Source organism: Neodiprion virginianus, chromosome 2, assembly GCF_021901495.1.
Source record: "Neodiprion virginianus isolate iyNeoVirg1 chromosome 2, iyNeoVirg1.1, whole genome shotgun sequence".
In the NCBI taxonomy this organism is placed as follows: domain Eukaryota; kingdom Metazoa; phylum Arthropoda; class Insecta; order Hymenoptera; family Diprionidae; genus Neodiprion; species Neodiprion virginianus.
In genome coordinates, this window is record NC_060878.1 from 8,771,891 (window position 1) to 8,794,213 (window position 22,323).

At 42.8% G+C, this 22,323-nt stretch overlaps 1 protein-coding gene across 4 annotated transcripts in view; it reads right to left on the reverse strand.

Annotated features, from left to right (window-relative positions):
- LOC124298792 (ankyrin repeat domain-containing protein SOWAHB) overlaps positions 1-22,323 on the reverse strand; it is a 147,915-nt gene that overhangs the window by 11,486 nt on the left and 114,106 nt on the right. For all 4 annotated transcript variants that reach the window (XR_006906884.1, XR_006906883.1, XM_046751289.1 and 1 more), the window contains 3 exons: positions 21,731-21,733; positions 6,014-6,112; positions 5,440-5,445 (listed from right to left, as the gene is read on the reverse strand). Coding sequence is in view for 2 of the 4 variants with exons in the window: in XM_046751289.1 (XP_046607245.1) it covers positions 5,440-5,445; positions 6,014-6,112; positions 21,731-21,733 (108 nt within the window). In the remaining 2 variants the exon portion in view is untranslated. The remainder of the gene's footprint in view (positions 1-5,439; positions 5,446-6,013; positions 6,113-21,730; positions 21,734-22,323) is intronic.

The window sequence follows — 22,323 nt, forward strand, 5'->3', positions numbered from 1 at the left end:
TTTCGAAGCCGTGAAATTTAGTCAATTTTAAAGTCAACGAGTGTCTATATATATATATATATATATATATATATATATATATATATATATATATATATATATATAACATCGGGTCTCGTTGCGCTATGGGGTATAATAATAAGACCGTCATCCCGGCGTTGTCGGGGGGTGGGGATGGGGTGAAAAAGGGGTGCACACGCGTATCCTTTTCCGAGTCCAATACCGGCGACACGTGCGCCTGCGACAAGTGGCAAGTGGAAACACCCCCGGGGGTTGGCGAGCGAGAGTCGAACGCGTATAGGGCCCTCCCCCCACCCCCCATCCCCCACCCCCGCCCCCACCCTCGCGGGGTTTCATATATCTTTTTATACTTTTGACAATATTTTAAAGTATAGCATTGTCTGCGTTCTAAAGTAGGGGGTAAAAGGGGGGGGGGAGGAGGAGGGGGGAGGGAGGGAAATATTCTCGCGCGAATCTGGTGCAGCAGCAGCAGCAACGGGGCAAGTGGCACGGGGGTGCGAAAATAGGACAGCTGCCGACCGGCCACCAATATCTCGACGGGCGTATATCACAGCCACGGCAGCGCAGCGGCACCCTGCGCGGTTCTCTTTTACACAGCTTTTGCTACCTCGCTCTTATGTTATATACAGTAACGTATATAGGTATAGGTTATACGTACGCGCGGCCACGACGCGGCTTTCTGGATTTTTCAATTTTAATATATTTCTCTATAATATCTTCCAGGTTTTACGAGCCGCTAAATCATCCCGTCTCTTTCGCGTTTCTATTACCTATATCTGTGTAACCTCGCCCCCCTTTAGGTATAAAACCTACCGACTTTTACCCCACGTCCTCACTTTCGCTTGTTAAATGAAACCCCTTTCATCTACGACACACATGGGGAAAATTGTTACGGTAAGGTTTGTGGATCTGATTGACAAACGTTATATGCTCACGGAAATTATTGAATATTAATAAATAAATACATAATTGGATGAGGAAATTACGCAGGTATAAATGCGATGTTGCATTTTGTAAATTGATAATCTATTTCTAGTATTTAAGTATTTTTTGAGGCTATCCTGTAAGGATTATTGTGGTTAAACTGGTGACGGGGTGGGGGTGAAAGACTAGAATGCCGGATTGATAGAAGGATCGAAATACCGAATTTTCAAATACGTGATAGTTTGATTCGTGGAGTTATTAAGATGTAGAAAATTCAAGTGTGATAAATTCAAAATATAGAATGGTAATATCTAGAATCTGTAAACAATTTTATATTACAGAGACGAATTCTGACGATTCTATATTTTGGCATTCTACATTTTTAAATTCTATAAATTAAATTTTCGCTTCTTAAGAAATTATCTTAATTATTAAGAAGACATTATTTCGATAAAATTCCGCCCAGTCATCGCTTTTGGTTCCATCATTTTTCTTTTAACCGAACAGTTCGACGAATCTCACCATTTCATTTATCAGTAGAAAAATGACTTGCGGCTTCGAAAGAAAAAAAAAGCAGCTGAATTTTGTCGAAACATTTTCTCGTTATCTTTATTCTACTTATTATTATTTCTAGCTTGTTCATATTTTTTCCGGCATCCTCGCGATTACGAATTTTGTCAGAAATTTTCAAACAACGCGAACGAAGCGTGCGCAGCTCGAAGAAGTTTCCCCGTTCTTTAATATCCTCATCTCTTTTTCTCGAGAAAGTCGAGCCGACTCGCTGCGTATGGTGCAAGTGCATAAAATACTGGCACCGTATATTTTACGCGAGCGCCACACGAGCGCCTTGTCGCATCTCGTTGTCTTTGTCGCGATTACAAAGAGTTGCCGATGAGCGATAAGTGCAGCCTCGCTGAAGGAATGAAAGAAAGACGCGAAGGCAATCGACGTTAGTCTCGAAGATCGGAGATCGACGACCGTATAAAGGATACCGGGATCCCCGGAGAGGGTGGATAAAATAAGGGCAAAGAAGATCATCCGCAACGAATTTGTCATCCTTAGAAGTAGCGATTTATTCGCGATAATAGAACCTACGATTCTTGCGGAACAACTTAAGCGGGTTCATTAATGGCTGAATACGGTTCGAAACAAATGGCAGATTCAATTATCGTGAAAAGATGTCCCTTCAGATCGAAAGGGAACTGTATCGAGTGATTAAATCGAGTGAAATCAGTACGATTACAAAGTCACTGTGAGAATTTAAAAAGTCAGTTTTTACAAAGCTTATTTTGGAAGTTCTTAAATTTTTAAAGTATACCGTTTGTAAATTATTACGCAGGACGAGTTTGATCTTCGACTCCTGAGGGTTAATCGGTTGAAATTGTCTCAAATTTAAAAAATAGGTACAAACTATTCTCACTATCAAATAATACTGCTGTAAAATATATCTTTTTTATTCTCACTTTTTCGACTAATCTTCGACTGGGCACTTTTTTCCCCAGTTAAGGCTTGTCGAATATTTCCAAAAAATTCAGGCAATCGATATCAGGTGCCTAATTGATGTTCCGATAGTTCGCATTGCGAAATTTTTCACCAGTTAATTAGTAGAAATCGTTGGGAAAAACTCTATGCTGTCCAGCGGAGGATTAATTCCGCGGATGATATTACGACGAGAAAAATACACGTGGCAAGGTTTACGAGTACGTCGAGTTGAAGCGGCCGGCTAGGCCGGAGGGATAAATAATGCCGGACTCTAGCCGCATGCACGAGGTTCTCTTATCACCGTCGAGAGATCAGAGATCTGCGCGCCAGAGCGGCCATTATCAAAAGGCCTTTCCTTCCCTCTGGACGTTTTCCCTGTGTGCGTTATTTACTTTTGTACGTTTTTACTTTTTTTTTTTCTTTCTCTCTTTCATCTTCATGGTTTTTTTCCCTCTCGTCGTCCGGTTTTCTTTTCGGATTCCGGTATATTCCATGGTTTGTACCGCGCCAGCTGACCATCGTTGAGATACCACAAAACGCGTTGCAATAAAGACGTGTTTCACAAGGCTTAAAAATTCCGCGCCTTCTGGCTTCGGGCGTACGCGGTGAATTAATTTTACACCGATTCGTATTTACCGTCATGTATATCGCGTTATTATTATCGAGAATCGGCAGGTGTGGAGGTAGATTTGATTCGAATCTCTGAATTGACACGATTCTTTATAAAATAAAAGTTGATTCTTCTTTTTCTTTTCGTCAGTGCTCGTTTGAAGTACAATTTTACACGTTTTACGATAACGACCGTCGTCTTGCGAATTTATTCCGATGCCTTTCAAAACGAGCGAAAATTCTCTAAATCGTTAACCAGCTGTGACTGTCGATTACATTTATTAGGAATTATTATATATGTATGGCAGACGTATATTTGAAAAGGAGAATCGTAGAAAAACCACTCAAAGCCTTTGCCAATTTTCCTCTTCATTTAATTGTGGCTCCCTAAGCGAAGTTCTTTATTTATTATGGTAAAATTCAACCTATTCAACCACTCGATTCACAATCAAAATCCCACTTTGAGCAAGTTTTAGACGCAGAACTTATTCATACTCGGTACGCTTCAATGGGTTAAGAAATTATATACGTAGATCAAAGAATCTTTGTAACAATGTATGCACGGTCGTAAACTTCGATTATTATACGTCGTCGAAATATCCTGAAACGTCAAGAAGCTTCACGTATACACGTTTTGAGTAAAGAAAACTTTCCTAACTCGAGACAAAATCCAAGGGGTGTTTCGCTCAAACGATTATCGCGTCAATATCATTGGAAATAATTTGGTAATCTCCGAAATTACCCTGACGCGAAATCAGTAATATCAAAAATGAAAAAAAGAAAAAAAAATAAAAAATCTGCACAAGTAATCATCGGTTATAGTAACGAAATTTAAAAAAAATCGTGACAAATCATCTGGTCGAGGTATTTTCTCGTAATCGCTTTATAAAATTTGAGTAATCATAAAACATGTAATCACGGTGTAAATTTTTGCTCAAGCTTTTTCACCCCTTCGCAAAAGCTCCGAAAAAGCGAGGGTCCAAGATCGTCGGAAGTTGGAGTAAGACAGGAAAGACGTCGAGGTGTGACGGAAGAATCTCACAGGTGTGAAAACGTGTGTAAGAATAATGATTGGTGGCTGAGGTAGGGAAGAGGGGAGGGGTTTCATCCGTCGGAGTTGGTACCGAGGTGACGACAGCCCGACTCGGATTACCTACAACGGGAAACAGACGAGGCAGCGGGGCTGCTCGTCTCTCGATTCGAATTAGCCGGAGAGCGAAGACAGGAGGAAGACAAACGCCGAGTCGGACAAGGGCGGCAAAAGCGAGCCGGAGAATTTCCTCGGGCCCCGAAGCTCCGGGCTTCGGGCTTCGGGCTTCGGCAGATGCCCTGTTTGTCGCGCGCCGCTAACGAGCCGAGCCTTATATAAGTCCTATAAAGAGTAAAGCCGGGGACCACACACGTCTGATCCTATCAGCCGGCCGCCGCCCCCCAGACTCTCGGGACGACGACGTCGCGACGCCCCCGAGAATCGTGCACCGCGTGCCCTGCGTGGTAACCGTGGTGAACCGACGGTAGGATTTCAATCGGGGAATTAACGTCTCGATGCGTTTTCGACTTCCCGTTTTCCTGATTTTCGTAGAAAAGAAAAAAAAACGAAAAAAAAACCAGTTATTGTAGGCAATCACGCCGAGAATTGAAAGTTTAGTTTTCACCGGATTTCCGCGTTTTCAAGCTTGGACAATCGCCTCCGATCATTTTCAGATGTGCTATCAAATTTTTTGTCCGACGATGTCTCGAGAAACGAGTTACAGGATTTCAATGATTTTGGTCTAAACCGACGCGGTTTTTACAAACTTCGAAATGATTAGATTTTCGCCTTGATCGGTTCGGTACATTTTCAATTATTTCGATACGAAAGTTTCAAAAAATCAAATGAAAATTATGGTATCTTGAGAATGGATAAATGGATTTGAATGAACATTGATACCGTGAGGTTTTTTGGGGAATCTAAGGTCCAATTTGCAAAATTTAAATTTGGTGTATTCAATAAGTTGCAAAAAAAAAAAAAAAAATACTAAAAACATTTAGATTAAATGAAAATTAGTACTCGTCTGTTTGTTGGTGGGCTGATCGCAAATCTAAAGTCAGATTGCGAAATCCAATATAGCAATTCTATATGGTGGAGAAAAGTCTAAAAATATTCCGATTTTGGTAGAAATTGGTAGGTGGAGGTTTTTTTGGGGTCACGGATAACGATTCCAAGGCCAGACTTCCAAAATTTGCATTACTAGATCGATTATAGTGGTTAAAAATAAGAAAATCGTCATATTTTAATTATCGTACGACATCATTTAAATTCCAACGATTTTGAATAATCATCGATAATGTTTTCGAAGAATCGATACTATGTTTCATAAAAAATAATACTATTTGATTCAAACTTGTGTTTGACAGACTTACCCCATTCTGCAACAAGATCATCAATTGATTCGATATTCGTGCACGATGAGCGGGAGATTGGAGCGACGGATTAAACATAAAAAAAAAAAAACACACAGAAATCAGGTAAATTGTAATATGTATACATGTATACTAGGACGGTCCGGATGAAGGCCTTTTCTTTAAATTCCCTCTTATCCGAGATTCCTGTACTTTTTCACTAAAAAATAGCACACGCGAAAAGGCTGGGCTGAAAAATTTTTTTTACCAGTGCCTCGAAGACGTTGAAATTTCGAAAAAAGACTATTTTGCGTGAGATTCTTTTTAGTGTGAAAAAATCTATGCTAAATTTCGTAAAGACTAATTTTTCCAACATTTAAATATTAAAATATTTCACTGCTTTTTACTTTTTTCGCCAAGCGTGAGCTACTTTTTAGTAAAAAAGTACAAAAAATCTCGGAGAAGCGCGAAATCTAAAAAAAACGGCCGTCTTATGAACAGCCCTGATATATATCTACGTATAATGAACAATAAAAAAAAAGTCAAAAATTAGAGAAAGAAATAAACAACGAAACAAATTCCAATCGAAGCTCACCGTGGTCTCGTTGACACTCTTGATGTAGTCCTTGTAGGTACCGGCGATGAGTTTAACGATGTCCTCGTTCCCGTGTTTCGCACCCCAGTGCAACGCAGTCTGTAACAATAATAGAACTCCGATGAAACCTCGTCGTATCACCGAATCGTAGTGTGAACGAAGAAAATTCGCGCGGTGGTTTCGTCGCAAGGGACGGAATGCGGTGACTCGAGTCTGTTTCTGCAGCGTCCCGACGCCTCCGACGCCTCCGTCATCGCCGAGGTAGAACATAAACGACGCCTGCGGTGTAACCGCACGGTAAAGACACGCCTTGAGCAGCTGTAGCGTATTTTCAGAAACACGCACGGAATATTCGCGAATTAAATTATCGAGGACATCCGCGACGGATAGCGATTTTCCTTTTAATCCGCAATTTTTACCAGTCGAGGATGTTTTGTGGCCGTATCAATAATTTGCCAGATTTTGTAACGAATGAAGTACTCCTTTTTTTTTACCCGATGTAATCGAAGAATAGAAGACTTGTGTCGATTCGAATAGAAATATATAAATATTTGTTTTCTTGTTAACATCCATGTAAAAATGGTTAGGCGTACCTCGTTTTTCGTAATTCCAACGATATTCAAACAGTTTTTTCAACGATACCTGTTTTACTGAATTTTTCTAGTTACTGCAACGAATGAAAATCTTCTCAGCGTTTAAGATCTGTGAAAATAGACATCGTCTTATCAAGTATAACTAAGATCTGAAAAAATTGCAACGGAAAAATAAAGCAAAAGACGTTCGACTCGATTAAGAAATTTCCATAAACGTGTAACGCGTATACAGGTATGTACATATATAACGTATGACGCATGTATGCGAGAAAAAGGAATATAGGAAGATAGATACGTCATGTCAGCATCGCGGACCGGACTGCAGGACTGCTCCGTGTCTCATTAGCGGTTGGAAAAACTGGCGTCCTAACGAGGCGACGAGCCTAATCACCGAGGACGGACATCCCGGCAACCAGTGTTTGCAGGGTGCAGAGGAGGGTGGAGGAGGGCGAGACGATCGGCGTGCGTGGGTGTCTTTTGCGACAAAGAGAGGAGAGTCTCTCGACAAATTAACGGCCTTTGCGCGGTCGGGCGAATAATAACCAGGGCGTTTTATGAAGATATGATGCCGGCGCTAATTCGCCGTCCTCTCGTAATCCGGAACACGTTTGCATCCGTCTACCTGATGACGGTGCAAGACGTGCACCGTACACTTGCATCCACGTTTTGCATATATACGTATGACAAAGTAGTCGCGGGAGTTTGGAGGAACGAAAATTGCAATTATAAGTAATTGATTGCGTGGTTAGTCGAATTGACGTAATTAAACCGGAAAAATGTCGAACATTATTATGGAATTACTCGGGCATGTTCGTTGTCGTATTGGGGCGAGTCGGAATCGACTGTAGAAATGTTTCCGGATTTGTTTTTCCTTCGGGTACATTTTTTTCAGAGTTCATTGGTACTCCTTCGAGTTTATTGTATTATTGCGGGAATTCATCTATTGATAATACGTTATTAGTGTTGGTTAGATACTTGTTCGTTCTTTTATTAAAATTACGAAACTCCTTTATTAAATGATTTTCAGTTATTGAGAAGATACAGATTTAGTAAAGCTGTAATAAACTACCTTCTTGCGTAAAATCCTGATTTTGTAGACCGGTGATAAAAAAATCAGTGACATTAACGGAGGTTTAAGACTATTTGAAAGTATTTTTTAAGGTTTTTTAGATCAAAAAATGACTCTGCAACTTGAATAACGTTTTTATACAAATATTGACGAATCAAGAATTAGAATCGTACAATGGAATCGGTGACGGAATCCGAGTGAATTCTTGCTACATTAAATCGTTTCGTACGAAAATTATTCCGGATTTCAAAACTGAACACTTCCTGTCAATTAATTATGCAATGCTTCAATTTTCTGAGACAGATGAAACGTAGATACTGGTTCATAAGGAGCGTAAGGTTTCTTGCGCTTATATTCTGCTTGTTTCTCATTTTCAATGAAAATTTTCACTGAAAAATTGTTTTAGCATCTTCCTTTACAACTAGCTAGCGATGCGTCGTATGGAAAATTCACAGACACATTTTCGTAGAAAATTGAACGCTCTATAAAAATGATCTCTCATCATTTTATGATAAAACTACTCGTGCAAATGTTATTTCAGGTGAAAAATTATTTGAGGACATTTAACAAATTACTTCACTTTTTTGACACACCTTAACATATGTATAAAAATTTATTCATGATACTTCATATACTCAAAACGTAAACAAGTGAAAAATGAACTGAGTGCGATCTTTCACATAACGTAAAATGCTCATCTTTTCACAGAGTCTTTTTTTTAACCTGACCAAAGTTTTCACAGGTTGCCATGGTGGAAAACCGCAAATTAATTTTCTTTCCAAAACACCCTATTATATACACATACATTAATTTTCATTTTCAACAAAATACCTGTAACTAGTAGATTCTATTTGAAATTAACAAAATACATTAGTCACGATTTCATCACGTCGTGCTGTCAAATACTTTATATATAACCGGGTTTCATTTACTCCTCGTAAACGAATCATTGAAACTCGGTATTAGCGTCAATAACCTAAATTCCCGACGAAGCTTTCGGTAAGTCGCGGGAAATCCGACGAATAATTTGAAAATACGTAACGCAAAATTGACGCGGCCAATTAAATTTCGCTCGACCGTTTCCTTCTGAAGGAGAAAGGAAAAAAGAAATAAATAAATAAAGAAATTCGCATCGCGAGTCGAAATAAAGTCAAGAGGTTCGCAATGCGAGGATAGATAGAGAGAGAACCTTACGAAAATCGTTACAGAGCAGCTGCATCGAGGCGTTCCCTTAATTTGTGAATACCACGTCTTCGAGTATTCGGCAGTCCCGGTATGCGTCCCAGCTGATCACCCCGGGAAATAAGTACGAGAGAATATAAGGGAGGAAGTCGGCAGCACCCCGCGTGCACGGAGGCATCCAGGAACGGTCGTCTTGCGGCGGTCTCCGCTGATTAAGCGAGAGCTGGAGATGTATGCGAGCGATATAGATATCTCGGAGGAGGAATTTGCGTTGAATTAGCGTATAATCGGCGGGCCGATCTGCCCGTGCGGAATCCGGCCTACGGTTCGCTACACGTGTCCCGGGGCTGTATTCTCCACCGCTAACACAATATTTAGTGGTTCGTTCTGATCCTCCCGGCGAGTTGCGGCGGGCCCCCGGGCCCCGATTTGGACCGATACTTTATTCTCCCAGGGCGCGGGTACCGAGTCTTTTCGAAACCGGGAGCCGCCGCTCGGCAGCCCCGCGACCTTTGCGCGGCATATACGCTGCGTTGCTCCGTCGAATATTCCCGACGCGGTATTTCCTCCGACGAATCCAAGAGATGCCGATCCGCCTTGGATTCTTCGCCGGGGCACGGGAATCGGTAAGCGAGCGAACCGCTCGAGCGGCGGAAAACAACGCTGGATCGCCATCGAGATGCTGTAATAGGACGCGTAATGATCGGAAAGCTCGAGTGCTCGCTGATTACGGTATAGCTTCGAGTTATTGCGGTACGAAAGTGACCGGCTATATTTATAAGGCAAGCGTACCAGTTGTAGACCTTCTTTTTTCGTTGTATCTGTTTGATCCTTAGTCAGGAAATTACCAAAAAATAAAATTGCGGTGTCTAACTCTCTAGCGATAGGTTACAGTCGTCGAAAAATTTACAATTTGTCCCGTTAATTAGGTAATTTTGGGAAATAAAAGGATCAATAATCGAGTCTGAATGTGTCAATACCTGGTACAGTTACTTTATATCAACTTGTACGTGTACGAAGTGGAGAACAATGACTGATGATGAGTGTTTAAGTGTATTCTTCAATGGACTATAATTTTATGAAAATCCATCACTCGCTACCTGATGCTGAATTTCCGAGTTGACCACAAAAATTGTTCTATAGTAGTTCGAACAGGCTAATTTTGGTCCGTTTCAATATCGCCACTTTTTAAAGTGTAGGCATTGCTACATCGATTCTTCTTCTTCTTATTCTTGTTATTATCATTACATTCCTGGTACCAGATGCAACACAAGAACAATTCGTGATTCAAGTCTGAGTTAGGTGCTCTTGATTCTAGATTTTCGGAATTTGTTGAAATTTCGCATGCAGTTGCAGCATTCGTTACTTTTCAAAATTCGACCAACTTTCGGCGAATTCGATTTGAAATATCGGGAAATGCCAGAATCTTCCACATTACGTAAGTATCGGACGGCCCGTCGTGCGCAGCGAAAAATTGATGTTCTTTTTGCTTCGGTGACCGCTTCTACGATCAGTAATCGGATATCTAAAACATGACACCGATCTTGATTTCTGACGTTTTGCATTTGCAACGCCTTCTTCGACGATTCGTATCCGCGCGTTAATTCAAGATAAAATCGACACCACGGTTCGTGGTTCCATGAAGTCAGATTTGACATTTCTGTAAATAGACAGCCGTACCTACTTCACCGTGTTCTTTGTGTCGTAGGAAGAGGCGATCGTTGATCGTACGGCATCGTCCGCACGTATTGGCCGGCGATTCAATCGCAATTATTCCAAGAAGTTGGAGAGAGTGGCGCGTGCCTTCCTCGTCTCTTCTTGAGGGCCCGGAGGAAGGACGTCGGCACAGGAGGCACGACCAGCCTCCGGTCACGCGTCGCGTACGTCGCTGTCAGGCCCCGTCAGGCCCAGTCAGGCGCCGCGATGTCAAATCTAGAGACGTTGTCCGTCGTCTTGGAAGGCGCGTGCGGCGGCGCGTGTCTTCAATCGTTGATTAGTCAGTCCGACTCCGTCGAGTCGGTGTTGCGAGACACTGCTCGTCTTTGGGAACCGATCGACGGATCGAACGAGATCGAATCGTCGCGTAATCGAGCGGAGATCGAATCCGCGGTGAAGGAGGACTGAAGTCAACGTCGGAAATTCAACGGCATTACGCATCGATCGTTACCGAGGTTTCCGTAGCCGCGTTTTCTACCTCCTCGGCTTCCGAGACCTTCCCCATCGAAGATCTCGCGGTACTTTGTCGTGGAAATTAGCAACCACTGCTGTCTGACAATGAATTATTGTCAACGCCCACGCCTAGCTGTGCGGTGCAAATTATTCCTGAGTACCTTGACGCAGGATGCGGGATGCAGGATGCGGAATACGAGACGCGGTCTGTGTTATTAGCATGTCCTATCCTCGTCTCTCCATTATTAACGATACTATTGGTGCTTGATGCAGAAAGGGCGAGCGATCAAATTCACGTGAAATTCCCAATAGTTTAGAATTTTTAATGACAATTACGGATCTACGCGTGAAATTATCCGAAACAGTCCGAACTTTAATCGGTCAAAACTTCCAATAGTCAAATTTCGAAATGTTCAAAAATACGAGCATTGAAATAAATTCGATTCATGAATACTCCAGAGAGACGAATGTTCAAATGATTCCAAGTTACCGAAAGAGTAAAATATGATATGGTTATCGGAAAATTTTTAGTAGAACATTGAGGATGATTTTTTTCAATTTAGCCGAGCAACTTTTTACTAGATAAGAATTATCTGCTATATACATGTCCGAAATGTCGTCGAGTTTGAATGATGACTGAACGATGTCCCACGACCCATTATTTGCTGCGTAAAAATCGTGAAATACGCATTATTTGACTTACAAGTAAGGTCGATCTCTCCTATGTGACTGCTTTTGTGGTATTTTTACAGTAGACTAAAAGTTAAGCGACACTAGGGTGTTCCTTTTATTTAGCGTGTTGACGAATTTTTTCAGATTTTCACCTCAACTCCGCATTCAAGAGACACGTCTTTCGAACACATTCTCGGTATATATTTTATTGTAAAAGTAATAATGTTGAAAAAAAAAAAAAGACGGTAACCGCGAGGTTTCAGTGGGCAATTAGTGCGACTGTCTGAGAAAAAATTCGCTTAGTTTTTAGTCTTCTGTAACATATTACAACAGAAATCAAATCGGAGAGATCGACCTGGGATACCTTCGTTGTCGGAGATGTATGTTTGAGGTCGGAAAACGATGCGCAAGACATATTTTAATCGTATTTCTGACGAATTTCAGTGTAGCGGTGTCTCGGACTTCAGACCCTCCCGTACATAACAAAAAAATGTTCACGCTACTGCGTTTCCCCCGCGTAATTGTTCCTACCATATTTTTTCGCAATTTCTGAATGGTATAAAACCAGCAATGGCCCCGCCTTCGTTGGGTCAGGAGGAGCCATGTTTTAGGCACGCTGCAATACGCAGTTACACGGTAGAGTGAACTCGGTGTCGGAGGGAAGCAGCGGCGTAGCCGTACATCAAATTACACAAGATCGCATTGATCGATCGGGGGTTCGTACAATGTTATCCGACAGGATCGGTGCACGGTTGCAAATTTCGCGGTGTACGGATAGCTGCAACTGCCACCGGTATCAACAACAGCCCGGACTTTGCCGTCTGTATTCAAATTGAATAATTTTCAACGCCAGGTTACCACCGACGCTGTTGTTGCTCCTCGTGATCGCGATCCCACAACGGCAGAAGCACCCGCCACTAGAGGATGCCCGCGTAATATGCGGATTCGCTTGGTATTTGTCTGACGTGGAGGCGAACCGTCACGCCTTCGCCTCGCTTCGACCATTGCGATCCTGTCGCGATAAAAATTATCCTATATGGGGTATGCGCTTGGTTTCATCGATGGCGGAAACATTCTGATGAAAATTTTCTCGATGCAAATTGCACAGCTAGGTAATGGGACCGAATGCCTTCAACTTGGGGGGTCAACTTGGTATCATTATTTTTGAAAGAATAAGTCAAATTTCTCAGGCTAGGGAAACCGATATTCAGAATATATTGAGCTTAAAGCCGTTTGAGAGATATTTTAGTTTCTTCGTTATTAGCAATCGAAGAGAATAACGCGAGAATGAACAATCCATCAGTTTTCAGCTGAATATCAGTTGATTTCTATTGCTAAATTTTATCAGGATACTAGATTCGATCATTTCTCTCCGATACGTGTATACATTTCAACTGAAATCTCATATTTTTTTTTTCAAAAACTCGTAAACAATTTGACAAACGGTGAAGTATCTTCGGTAGACAACGTTTCGTTGAAATATCCTTCGATCGTGAGAAAACGGCTTCTTTTTCGAAGTGCTAAAGTGGCTGATGATTCAATTCAAACTAAATATAATCTCAATAACCACGCGACAACCGAGTCATTTTGTCAAGGAAATAGTAAGTTGTTAACTTGTGCACAATTTTAACAAACTTCCGTTGATCAACGAACTAAAATTAATTTGAAAAATGCTGAAATTTAGTCCGTTAAGTAGCAGATGATTTAGTTTTTCATTCCTATGGAAATTCCACTTGTGCACACGACACTGTAATCATATACGTAGAACTTGACATGAACTTCTGTACTAATCGCGGAATAATATAAACAATGAAAATAACCTATCCATGGACATGGATTTTGAATTCTAAACTTGGAACTTTCCGAAGCCTATTACCCGAGCCAAAAGAAGATCGAACAGACATGCAACTTCCACCGGTTTATGTAACGTCAAACCAAGTTCCGGAAAGCTACTATACGACTGACTAATCTGCAAGCATTAACGAGCGTTTCGAAAGAATGACTCGAGAGACAAAGATATATTTCCGTAATGGAACAAACTTGTCGACATTTTCTGCAAGTAGTACGTCAGGTGGTTCGTCGCAGGAAGAGCGACGTTGATGGCAGTGGTTGGCGGTTTTCGTGACTCTTCGCAAAGCGATAGCTGTTGCAACGCAATGCCGTGCAGTACGGATTCAAACAACTTCTCAAGCAGGTGAGTGTCGGCCTTACAAAGTGCTTCCGAAGGAGAAGGGCCCACGGAGCAGAGAAACTCGCAGGTGGTTTCCGCACTGAGTCGAGACGCGACAAGGCATTGCCATCAGGATAGACAAAGTCCCGGTGGCTACTGGACAACCACCATTACCGATGGGCGCATTAGTAACGGCCATTAGCCGAACGGAGTGCAATTTAGCAACCGGATGATCATCGTTTAACCAGACTGCGCAGCACCGCCGCATCTAAATCCTAGCGTTGAGTACACCGGCTTCGGCTATGACCGTTCAAATCCTCTTCATTTATTCATCTGTGTAGAAAACGTATAATAGAGGTACCCGCTACGAGGGGTTTTGTTGCCTTTTTCAGCTACTGCGAACCGCCAATCTGTTATGCTCCAGTCCCGCACAATCGACCTCAAAAACCAACCGCAAAATGCCTATTAAACCGTGCTTGCTCCGCTCCCACACTTCGCACTCACCGATAAATTGCGGTCTTTGTTTTTTACCTGTTGCAAACTCGATCCGACGGTTCGCCACTTTAATAACCCCCAACCGCGCGCACGTTACAATTGTTAGAAAATGTACTGTGACGAATTCGACTATTTTGCGGAAAGGTATACCAGATATTCATTCCCATATTAAATCTGCCAATGAAGTGAAGAATTGAAACTATAATACGACTCACGGGATATTCGCCGAAAATCGTTACAGCATTCAGTCCAATTTGGTTGTCGGAACCAGGATTTGATGGACAGTGATAGACGAGATGTGGAAGTGTATTTATCCCTCACGTGACCATAGCTAAAGATTCCGTCTTTCAACAGTAGACGCACAATGTTCTGCCTCAACAGCTGATCGCGATTTTTATACCTTTTTGGGTCTCGAATACATTGTTTAGCGTATCTCGTCTCATTGACTTTAGCTCGAGAAAGTCAGCCGGTACAGTTGACCTACAACGCAAGGGTTGGATTTAGCGTAGTATAAGGTCCAGAAAGGAAGATCAAGCGCGCAAGTAGTAAAGTTCAGAAGTGGAAAACGGATCTCTCTGCGTAATTCGCATCACGACGGATTAGCCAGGTCTTACAATTAGCCGGAACTCGAACAAGAGATCGAGGGAAGTAGGTACACCCAGCCGTATAAATTCTAACCAGCAAGAAAATTCCCTAGAAGTTATACGAACCCGTCGTGGAATATCAGGGGAGACCAAGACCCGGCCGATCGGGGGTTTTCCCTGGTCCGCACAGGGGATCCCATCCTCGGTACCGTGGTAGAAGCTCAGTTTCGAATCCGGCCGGAACCGGCGAGGGATGAAGGGGTGAAACTATAAGCCGCTTTCCAGCGCCCCGGAGGTTGGGGGCGTGGGGAGGACGAGGGCGAGGAGCAGCAGGAGGACGATTAGGTAAACCTAGGATTAGTCGGGCGTCACTCTGTGCCCACTCCGAAAGAGAGAGTGAGAGAGAGAGAGAGAAAAGGGGGTGGGTGGAATGATAGAGAGAGACGGCGGGTCTCAATTGCCACCACTAATAATGTTCCCCTGATTTACATGATTGGATTGGCATTACGAAATTGAAACTAGGGACGAGGAGGTACTCTGAACACACACCCACACTGCGGACTCGAGGAATTGGCGAGTCCTCCGCTGAATTTATAGCAGCTATGCGAGCTGGGGTAGCAAGTCTGCGGTGTTATGGGTGCATCTTCGTGTCTACCGGAGGCTTAGACCGTCACATGCGGGAGCTGCGGGCTGAAACGAGGTAATTAGTGGCAGGTGTCGTTACCTCCGATGGATATTCTGATACTTTTTCTAGCCGTGCTCTTCGGCGGCTGTATAATTAACCGCGATTAAAGCCGATTAACAAAGGTCTGCAGTTGTTTAATTGCCCGAGATGGATTAACCCGCTAGCTTCGATCACGTACGAATGATTCGAAGACGATAAAATGGTTGATCGTCAATGATGTGAATTTTTATTATCCTCCGATATATCAGTTGCATTTCAATTTTGAGATTATTTGAATGCACGCTGTTTCAACAATGTCAGCAATTGTTGTCGCGTTTCATTTTCTACAAATCTGGATTTATGTACGTTCACTGGTTGACAGCTTTGAACACTTGCAATTTTGCTGTAATTTCTTCATTTTCACATCTTTCTTCTACTTCCATTGACGGGATACCGAACCTTTAATTTTTTTTTCTTTTTTTTTCTTAAAACGATATAACTTTTTCAAGAAAACTTTGAAAAATGGTAAAGCTTGCAAATTGTGCTTACGCGGACATTAAAAAAAATAACAACGAAAAACCGGGACTCAGCCAAACGGTAACGTGCATTAACCTCAAAGCCAGAAAAAATCAGCTGCGAGTATATATTTACAGTGCTTCCGTCAATTTTTCCAAAATTTTATTAATCATCGTAGAAGAACAATTGCAAGCTTTCAATCCAGGATTTCATTACTCCAGCGAGTAAAGAACTGTAAAATTCCCCAAGTATTTCAAACGGTTAATTTAGTACAAAATTGCAAACGTTATTGAGCGCGAAACTTTCTGTCAGATCTGAAAGCTCGATTAAACGGCTAAAATACTATTCAACGATAATTCTTGTTCTCAAAGTAAAATATACTGCACAACCTACGACTATATCTTGATCCAGAAGATCTCTAAATCGGCAAGATTAACCGTTCCTAAAAGATGCTCAAACTAATGTCTTACAGGGCTAATAAAGTACATATGAATATTGCTATCGCAGGACATTTGTTCCCCGTGAAGTCGACGGGCCCGTGAATTTTTGCCGCGATAATAATTCATAGATCGAAAACAGTTGTAAAAACAAAACGAGGAATGATTGAAAACAAACGAGAAAAAAAAATGAAAAAAAACCAACCCAAGTTACAAATAAAACTAAAAATACAGACATTTATGAAAAAAAAAAACAAAAAAAAGAAAATAAGTTGCAGTTTTCTCAGAGCAGAGGGGCCCCCTAGAGAAGTTTAGTATAAATTCTTGTATCTGCCGCACATCCCGTATAAGATCGTATCGTATCACCCGGAGAGACCGCGCGCTTGCCGTCCTTTGTAGCTTCTTCTTCTTCTTCTTCTTTCCAATTTTTATTTATTTTTTTCTCTCATCGTCCTGCAGGAGTTTCTTCTTCGCGTATTTATGCCTGTCCCACGCAAAGAGGGTGAGGCCCTCGGAGGGCACGGAAAGAGGCAAGAAAGGGAAAGGGGGGAAACCGCGACGTCTCAGGAACGACCGAAAAAATTTGTTTTGCGTAAGGCATGTACGAGCAGGAGAGTTCAGGATGGGTTTGCTTTGTTGCTCGACACAACACGCATACACTCTGATTATACCTTACACACCAACTCGAATCGGAATTCTTTTCCAAAGCGTAAGCGATCGAGATTGACGAATTTGTCGATAAGTAAAATTTTAAGTGCTCCGATGCATCGGAAAAGTTTATACTCGTAATCGAGTGTCTGCTTTGTTAACTCAGTTTTGTGAAGAAAATTGAATGCAATATTATATTTTGTCAATTTGGAAAAAATTTGGTAAAATCATTTCCACTGTATTGCTTGTGTGGGAAAATCAATTACCAAGTTCAAAAAGCTCCTAAGACGATTTCACGATTCTCACAGTCTTAATAGTCATCAAAACTCTCTATTTTCTAAAGTTCCTAAGTTTTGTTTTCAGGTATCCAAGAATCACAAATCATTTTTGACTCAAGGATACTTAAAAATTGTCAAAAATTAACGGTCAACTTCGCTACGAGCCTAAGTCATAACCATCATTCTTATCTGAAACCATGTTTGCAAAATGTCCCCTCCTCTTTCATAACGTTAGAGTCAGCCTATCTAGAATCAATCGATGACAGATTATCTAAGGTCCCGCATGTCCACGGTCCCCGTAATTACCATGATTAGAATTAATGCCGATTCCGCCGAGAACCTGTGGTGTATAATACTTTGTCGACGAAAATTAGTCGAGAGGATGAGTGTAGGCCGAAGCTCGCGTGTCTGTCACAAGGAAAAAGGATTCGTGTACGAGGCAGCCGCGTATAAGGACTAATTCGAAACGTTGTACACCAATTACCTCCGACTCTCCGCGTGTCCTCTCGTTGCTGGGGCGCCTCGCAAATTGGATAATTCGGAAGCGTTCCTTCAGCACGGCAAAGTCCCTGCTACATCCGAAACAGGTCCCAGGCAACAGTGCGGCCGGTTTTTGCGGTGACGGAACGACCGCCCTGCGGGTCCGTGCGTTTCATCCCCGATTGTGAGGCGCGGTAGGTGAATGCGGCTGTCAGCACATTCGCACACTTTCTCGTCTTTGTGTCCATGGCGAGGAGAAGAAGCATGCACGGAGGGTCCGTAAAATTAGGGAAAGAGGCCCCTTTCACCTCCCTACCCCAGCCCCGTTAGGGGGGGATGGCGCCTGGACGGTAGTCGTAAATCGGCGACAATGCGACCGGCGTGCCTTTCCTGTGGGCACAATGGAAGAGACAGCCGACTGAGGTCCGAAGAGATACCGAAGGAGGGACGCCAACCGAGGAGTTGGTAGGTATCGTTGTCACACAGAGACTGCTCTGGCACAATGGGCGTCCCTGACGGTAATCGCTTTCGTTTACCCGGGATTTAATGGTTTATTAAACGAGAATCGAGGATAAATGGATCAGTGGGCCCGTTTAGCGACATACCCAACAATGGTAATCTGGTTAGGCCCAACAATGCCCCGCTTATACATGCGCCATTTAACCTCAAGCCTAGCCAACTTTGTTCCGTACTTCCGTTATTTACCCTCCACGACAATGACGGCTCGGTAATCCGGACGTATCGGTTACCGAAACGATCTTATCTTTATTTTCTAAATTCCTAGGCTGATCGGCAATAGCAACCCAACTAACTTTGACCTTTCAAGAATATGTTTAAGGTTTTGGATTTATGGTTACACTTCCGATGAAATCATTTTCGACGACTGCTTCTTACTTCGTTCCATGATTTCGTATCTGCGCGAAATTTGGTGAGGATCGATGATCCGTATCCGTCAGGTACTGCGTGTAACGTGCCTACGAAGGTACATCGACAATCGTTCAAGGTAACGGGCTGAGCTGGGGCATCCGGTAGGGATCGATGGGAAAGGAAGGGGGTCATTACCTGGAGAATTTTTTCGGCCTCATCTTCTGGGGCAATTAAATCGGCCCGGGCCATGTCGAAGGTTCGCCTCGAGTGGGAGTCATTCCCACGAGGACGACGCACCAGATAACACTCAACGGTCTTCTTGCCCTTCGGCGTGATACTAAATAATTCAACGATCACTCGTGCTCATATCATTGCCATTCATCTCGATCTCCTCGATATCACAAAGACTACGAATGATAAAACGAGTTCGTCGAATTTCAACTAGCGTTGAAAAATACAGCGTGTCAGCAAAGAATGACTTATTTGTTACCAAATCGCGAATGAATGACTCGACATTACGCCGGGTGACCGAAGCGAGTCACGGACCGAGAACGGACAGGTGTCCTTTTCGTAAAGCCACGAAGGGGAATTAGCAGTCGAGATTCGCTGTCGAGGCGCACTGGCGCTAATTGAAAATCACGCACGTCGTATTTGTTCGCGAGAGACCTGCAGCGGCACCAGCAGCTCGGCCAGTGCCGACGTATCGCGTAGAGGTACGACACGACATGGCGAGAGGGATAAAGAGAGAAAGGGAGTTTATTCTATTATTTCCATTCTACCACTCGTAGTGTTCGGCATTGTCCTCCGAACAACGAGGCGCATACGTGACCAGCTCATTTAACACAATTACCTCGGTGCGGGTAACGTGACTCAAATATCAATTCGTCCAGGTAGACTTTACGTTCGGTAAGATAGACTCACCTAGGCGTCTCACATGCCCGACACTCTACACAAATAAGTTCGTACATCGGAAACTTTTATGGGAACCCCCATACGCGATACCTTGAACGCACACGACGCATTGTGAAACCAGAATTAGGGAAAATGTCGGCGACATGGAACACCCAAGAAAAAGTAAAAGCTGCAGCGAATCATGAAGGGACCATGGAAAAGCATTTCTTTATTCTTGTAAAGTGAAATTAATATTCAATGTGGTATGAGTTTGTTGGAAAGAAATGAACTTGAAATCTGCAGAAAGTATATGGTTACAATTGCGTGGCGTGGATTATAGTATTGAATGTACGAATCGCACTTGAAGTCAGATGCCCAATTGGGAAATCTTTGGAAAGTCAACTGATGTCGTGTGGATATACTTGTAACCTTTGAATTCATGAGATCAAACGCTATTATGGTGTTTGAACAGTTCCTAATGTGATAGTAACAATCTTCCACTTCCTGCAACTCTTTCCATCAAGAATTTAGTCGTTACTTAGAAGTATGGTGTAGTACTTATCAATATTACCCGAGAGAAAAAATCACGAAAGTGCTAAACCATCAACATGTCAGAAGATCAATACGGTTCAACTATATTACACTGCATGATTAAATGTCCTGTAACATATTGAAAATCCAGTCAACTTGACCGGAAGTCAATTTCCATAAGGATTCCGCGGGGTTCTGTGGTTTGAAAACTCGAGAATTCTCGACTGTTTAGCGCAAACCGATGAATCTACGGGCATCTTTTAAACTTCCAGGTACCTACTCTGCGATTTGATCGTAGAATCACAACTCCAGTAATGTCACACGATGCGATTTATTGAATAATTGGTCGAACGTCAACGTCGAAGTACGTCGTGCAGAGGTTGGATTCAGGCCGCAAGGGTGAGGCGTTACAGATTTTTGTGGCTGATGATGGTTGCCCCTTTGCCGTGGCGAAGGGTGTCCAGGGGTGGTTTCCCGGTGGTGAAGTAGTGGGCAGCAGGCATCTGGCGTGCGGTGAGCCGCTACCCGCAGGCGCCGCGTATCCCGTGAATCACCAGGATCGTATTATCCCGGAATACGCGTTCGCTTCCGCAGCCACAGCCGCGACAACGACCACGGCCATCGCCGTCACCAAGGGATGGCCGACTGTGCCATACGAGGCCATCGAGGCCACGGAATGGTTCGAATAACCGCGCTACGGCGAGATCCCCTGAATTCTGCGACCTGGGTATTGCTTTTGAACCTTAATCCGCGAGACCTGAACAAGGTTTTGTCTCGTTTGATCACGTGGGTGAACTCTTTGTTAGTACTTCTGAAACGTACCCAGCGTTTCGTCACTTTTAAACAGGTATAAGATCGAATTTGGAGCATTTTTTACGCCAAATACTTGCTTGATTGCACTGCTGCAGACGAGTTTTATGGGGAAAAACGGTGAACTGATTTAAGACGTGGGATCCACGGGTGATCTACGACGGAGGGAGGGTTGAAGTACCCGTAAAGAAGGGGGGAGAGAGCGGTTGTACGCGATGATTCGTATAATGAGGTTGGCGGAAGGAAGGCTACATCACAGAGGCTGTGCCGCCGGGTAATTGAATCGTTCAACTAAGCCCGAAATATCCCGATCAAAACTGCACTGCAGGGATTAAACGTTCAGCTTCGATTACTTATATTGTATAACCGCAGTATCAGTAATAGCTAATATTACGATCACAGGGGGCCGCGCGTATTCGACCGATCAATCGATGGATCTCCATTTTCTCTCTCGTCTAATAACCGTAATCACCCCGTACGTGTCTCCCGGCACACTTTTAACATGTTCAATTAAAGAGCGTTTTGCAAAGTGTGAGTATCATGCTTGGGAATCAAATATTTGTTCAATATGACGGTAGTATACGTATTTTCATGGATTCCGTATTAGAACCACACGATTGCTAACAATCTATACGTAAAACATAAGACTCCTGATACTTACATACTGGATTCCAGTCCATGGCCATGAGAACGAAGTCAGTTCGTAAAGATGTCGAGAAAATCAACATGAAACAAATAATTGAAAAAAGTTATTAACCATCAATGGTAATTTTTCACAAGATATTGGTTATTTTCGATTAATATGGTGCCAAATGTACGACTGAAGTCCTTCAAAAAGGATTTCAGTTGAGTCGAACTGGTTTGCAGTGACTGATCTTGAGCAAGTAGTTTGAGACTATTGTGTCGTTCGGTAATAGAAAGTATCTATCGTGAAAATGTGACTGCAGTGAGCATCTAACTGGGAAAATTCATTGCACACGAATATAGTTCTTAGAAAAAATAGTAAGACTAGTCAAATCAGCCGAGCAGGCTCGTCGATCGTGCATTTTCCCGTTTGATTTTTACCTACAGATCGATATCGATCTGTTCCAGAACGTTTTGCTGCTGTTCGGACAGCACGAAGGTTTACGATTTAACACCGATATCAAGAACAATAAGCGAGATCAGCTTTTACAAAAACAAAAGAAGAGTTTTTCCACAATGTATATACCAAGATGGACGTGCGGCGTATGGAGACCAGCTCGCAAACCTATA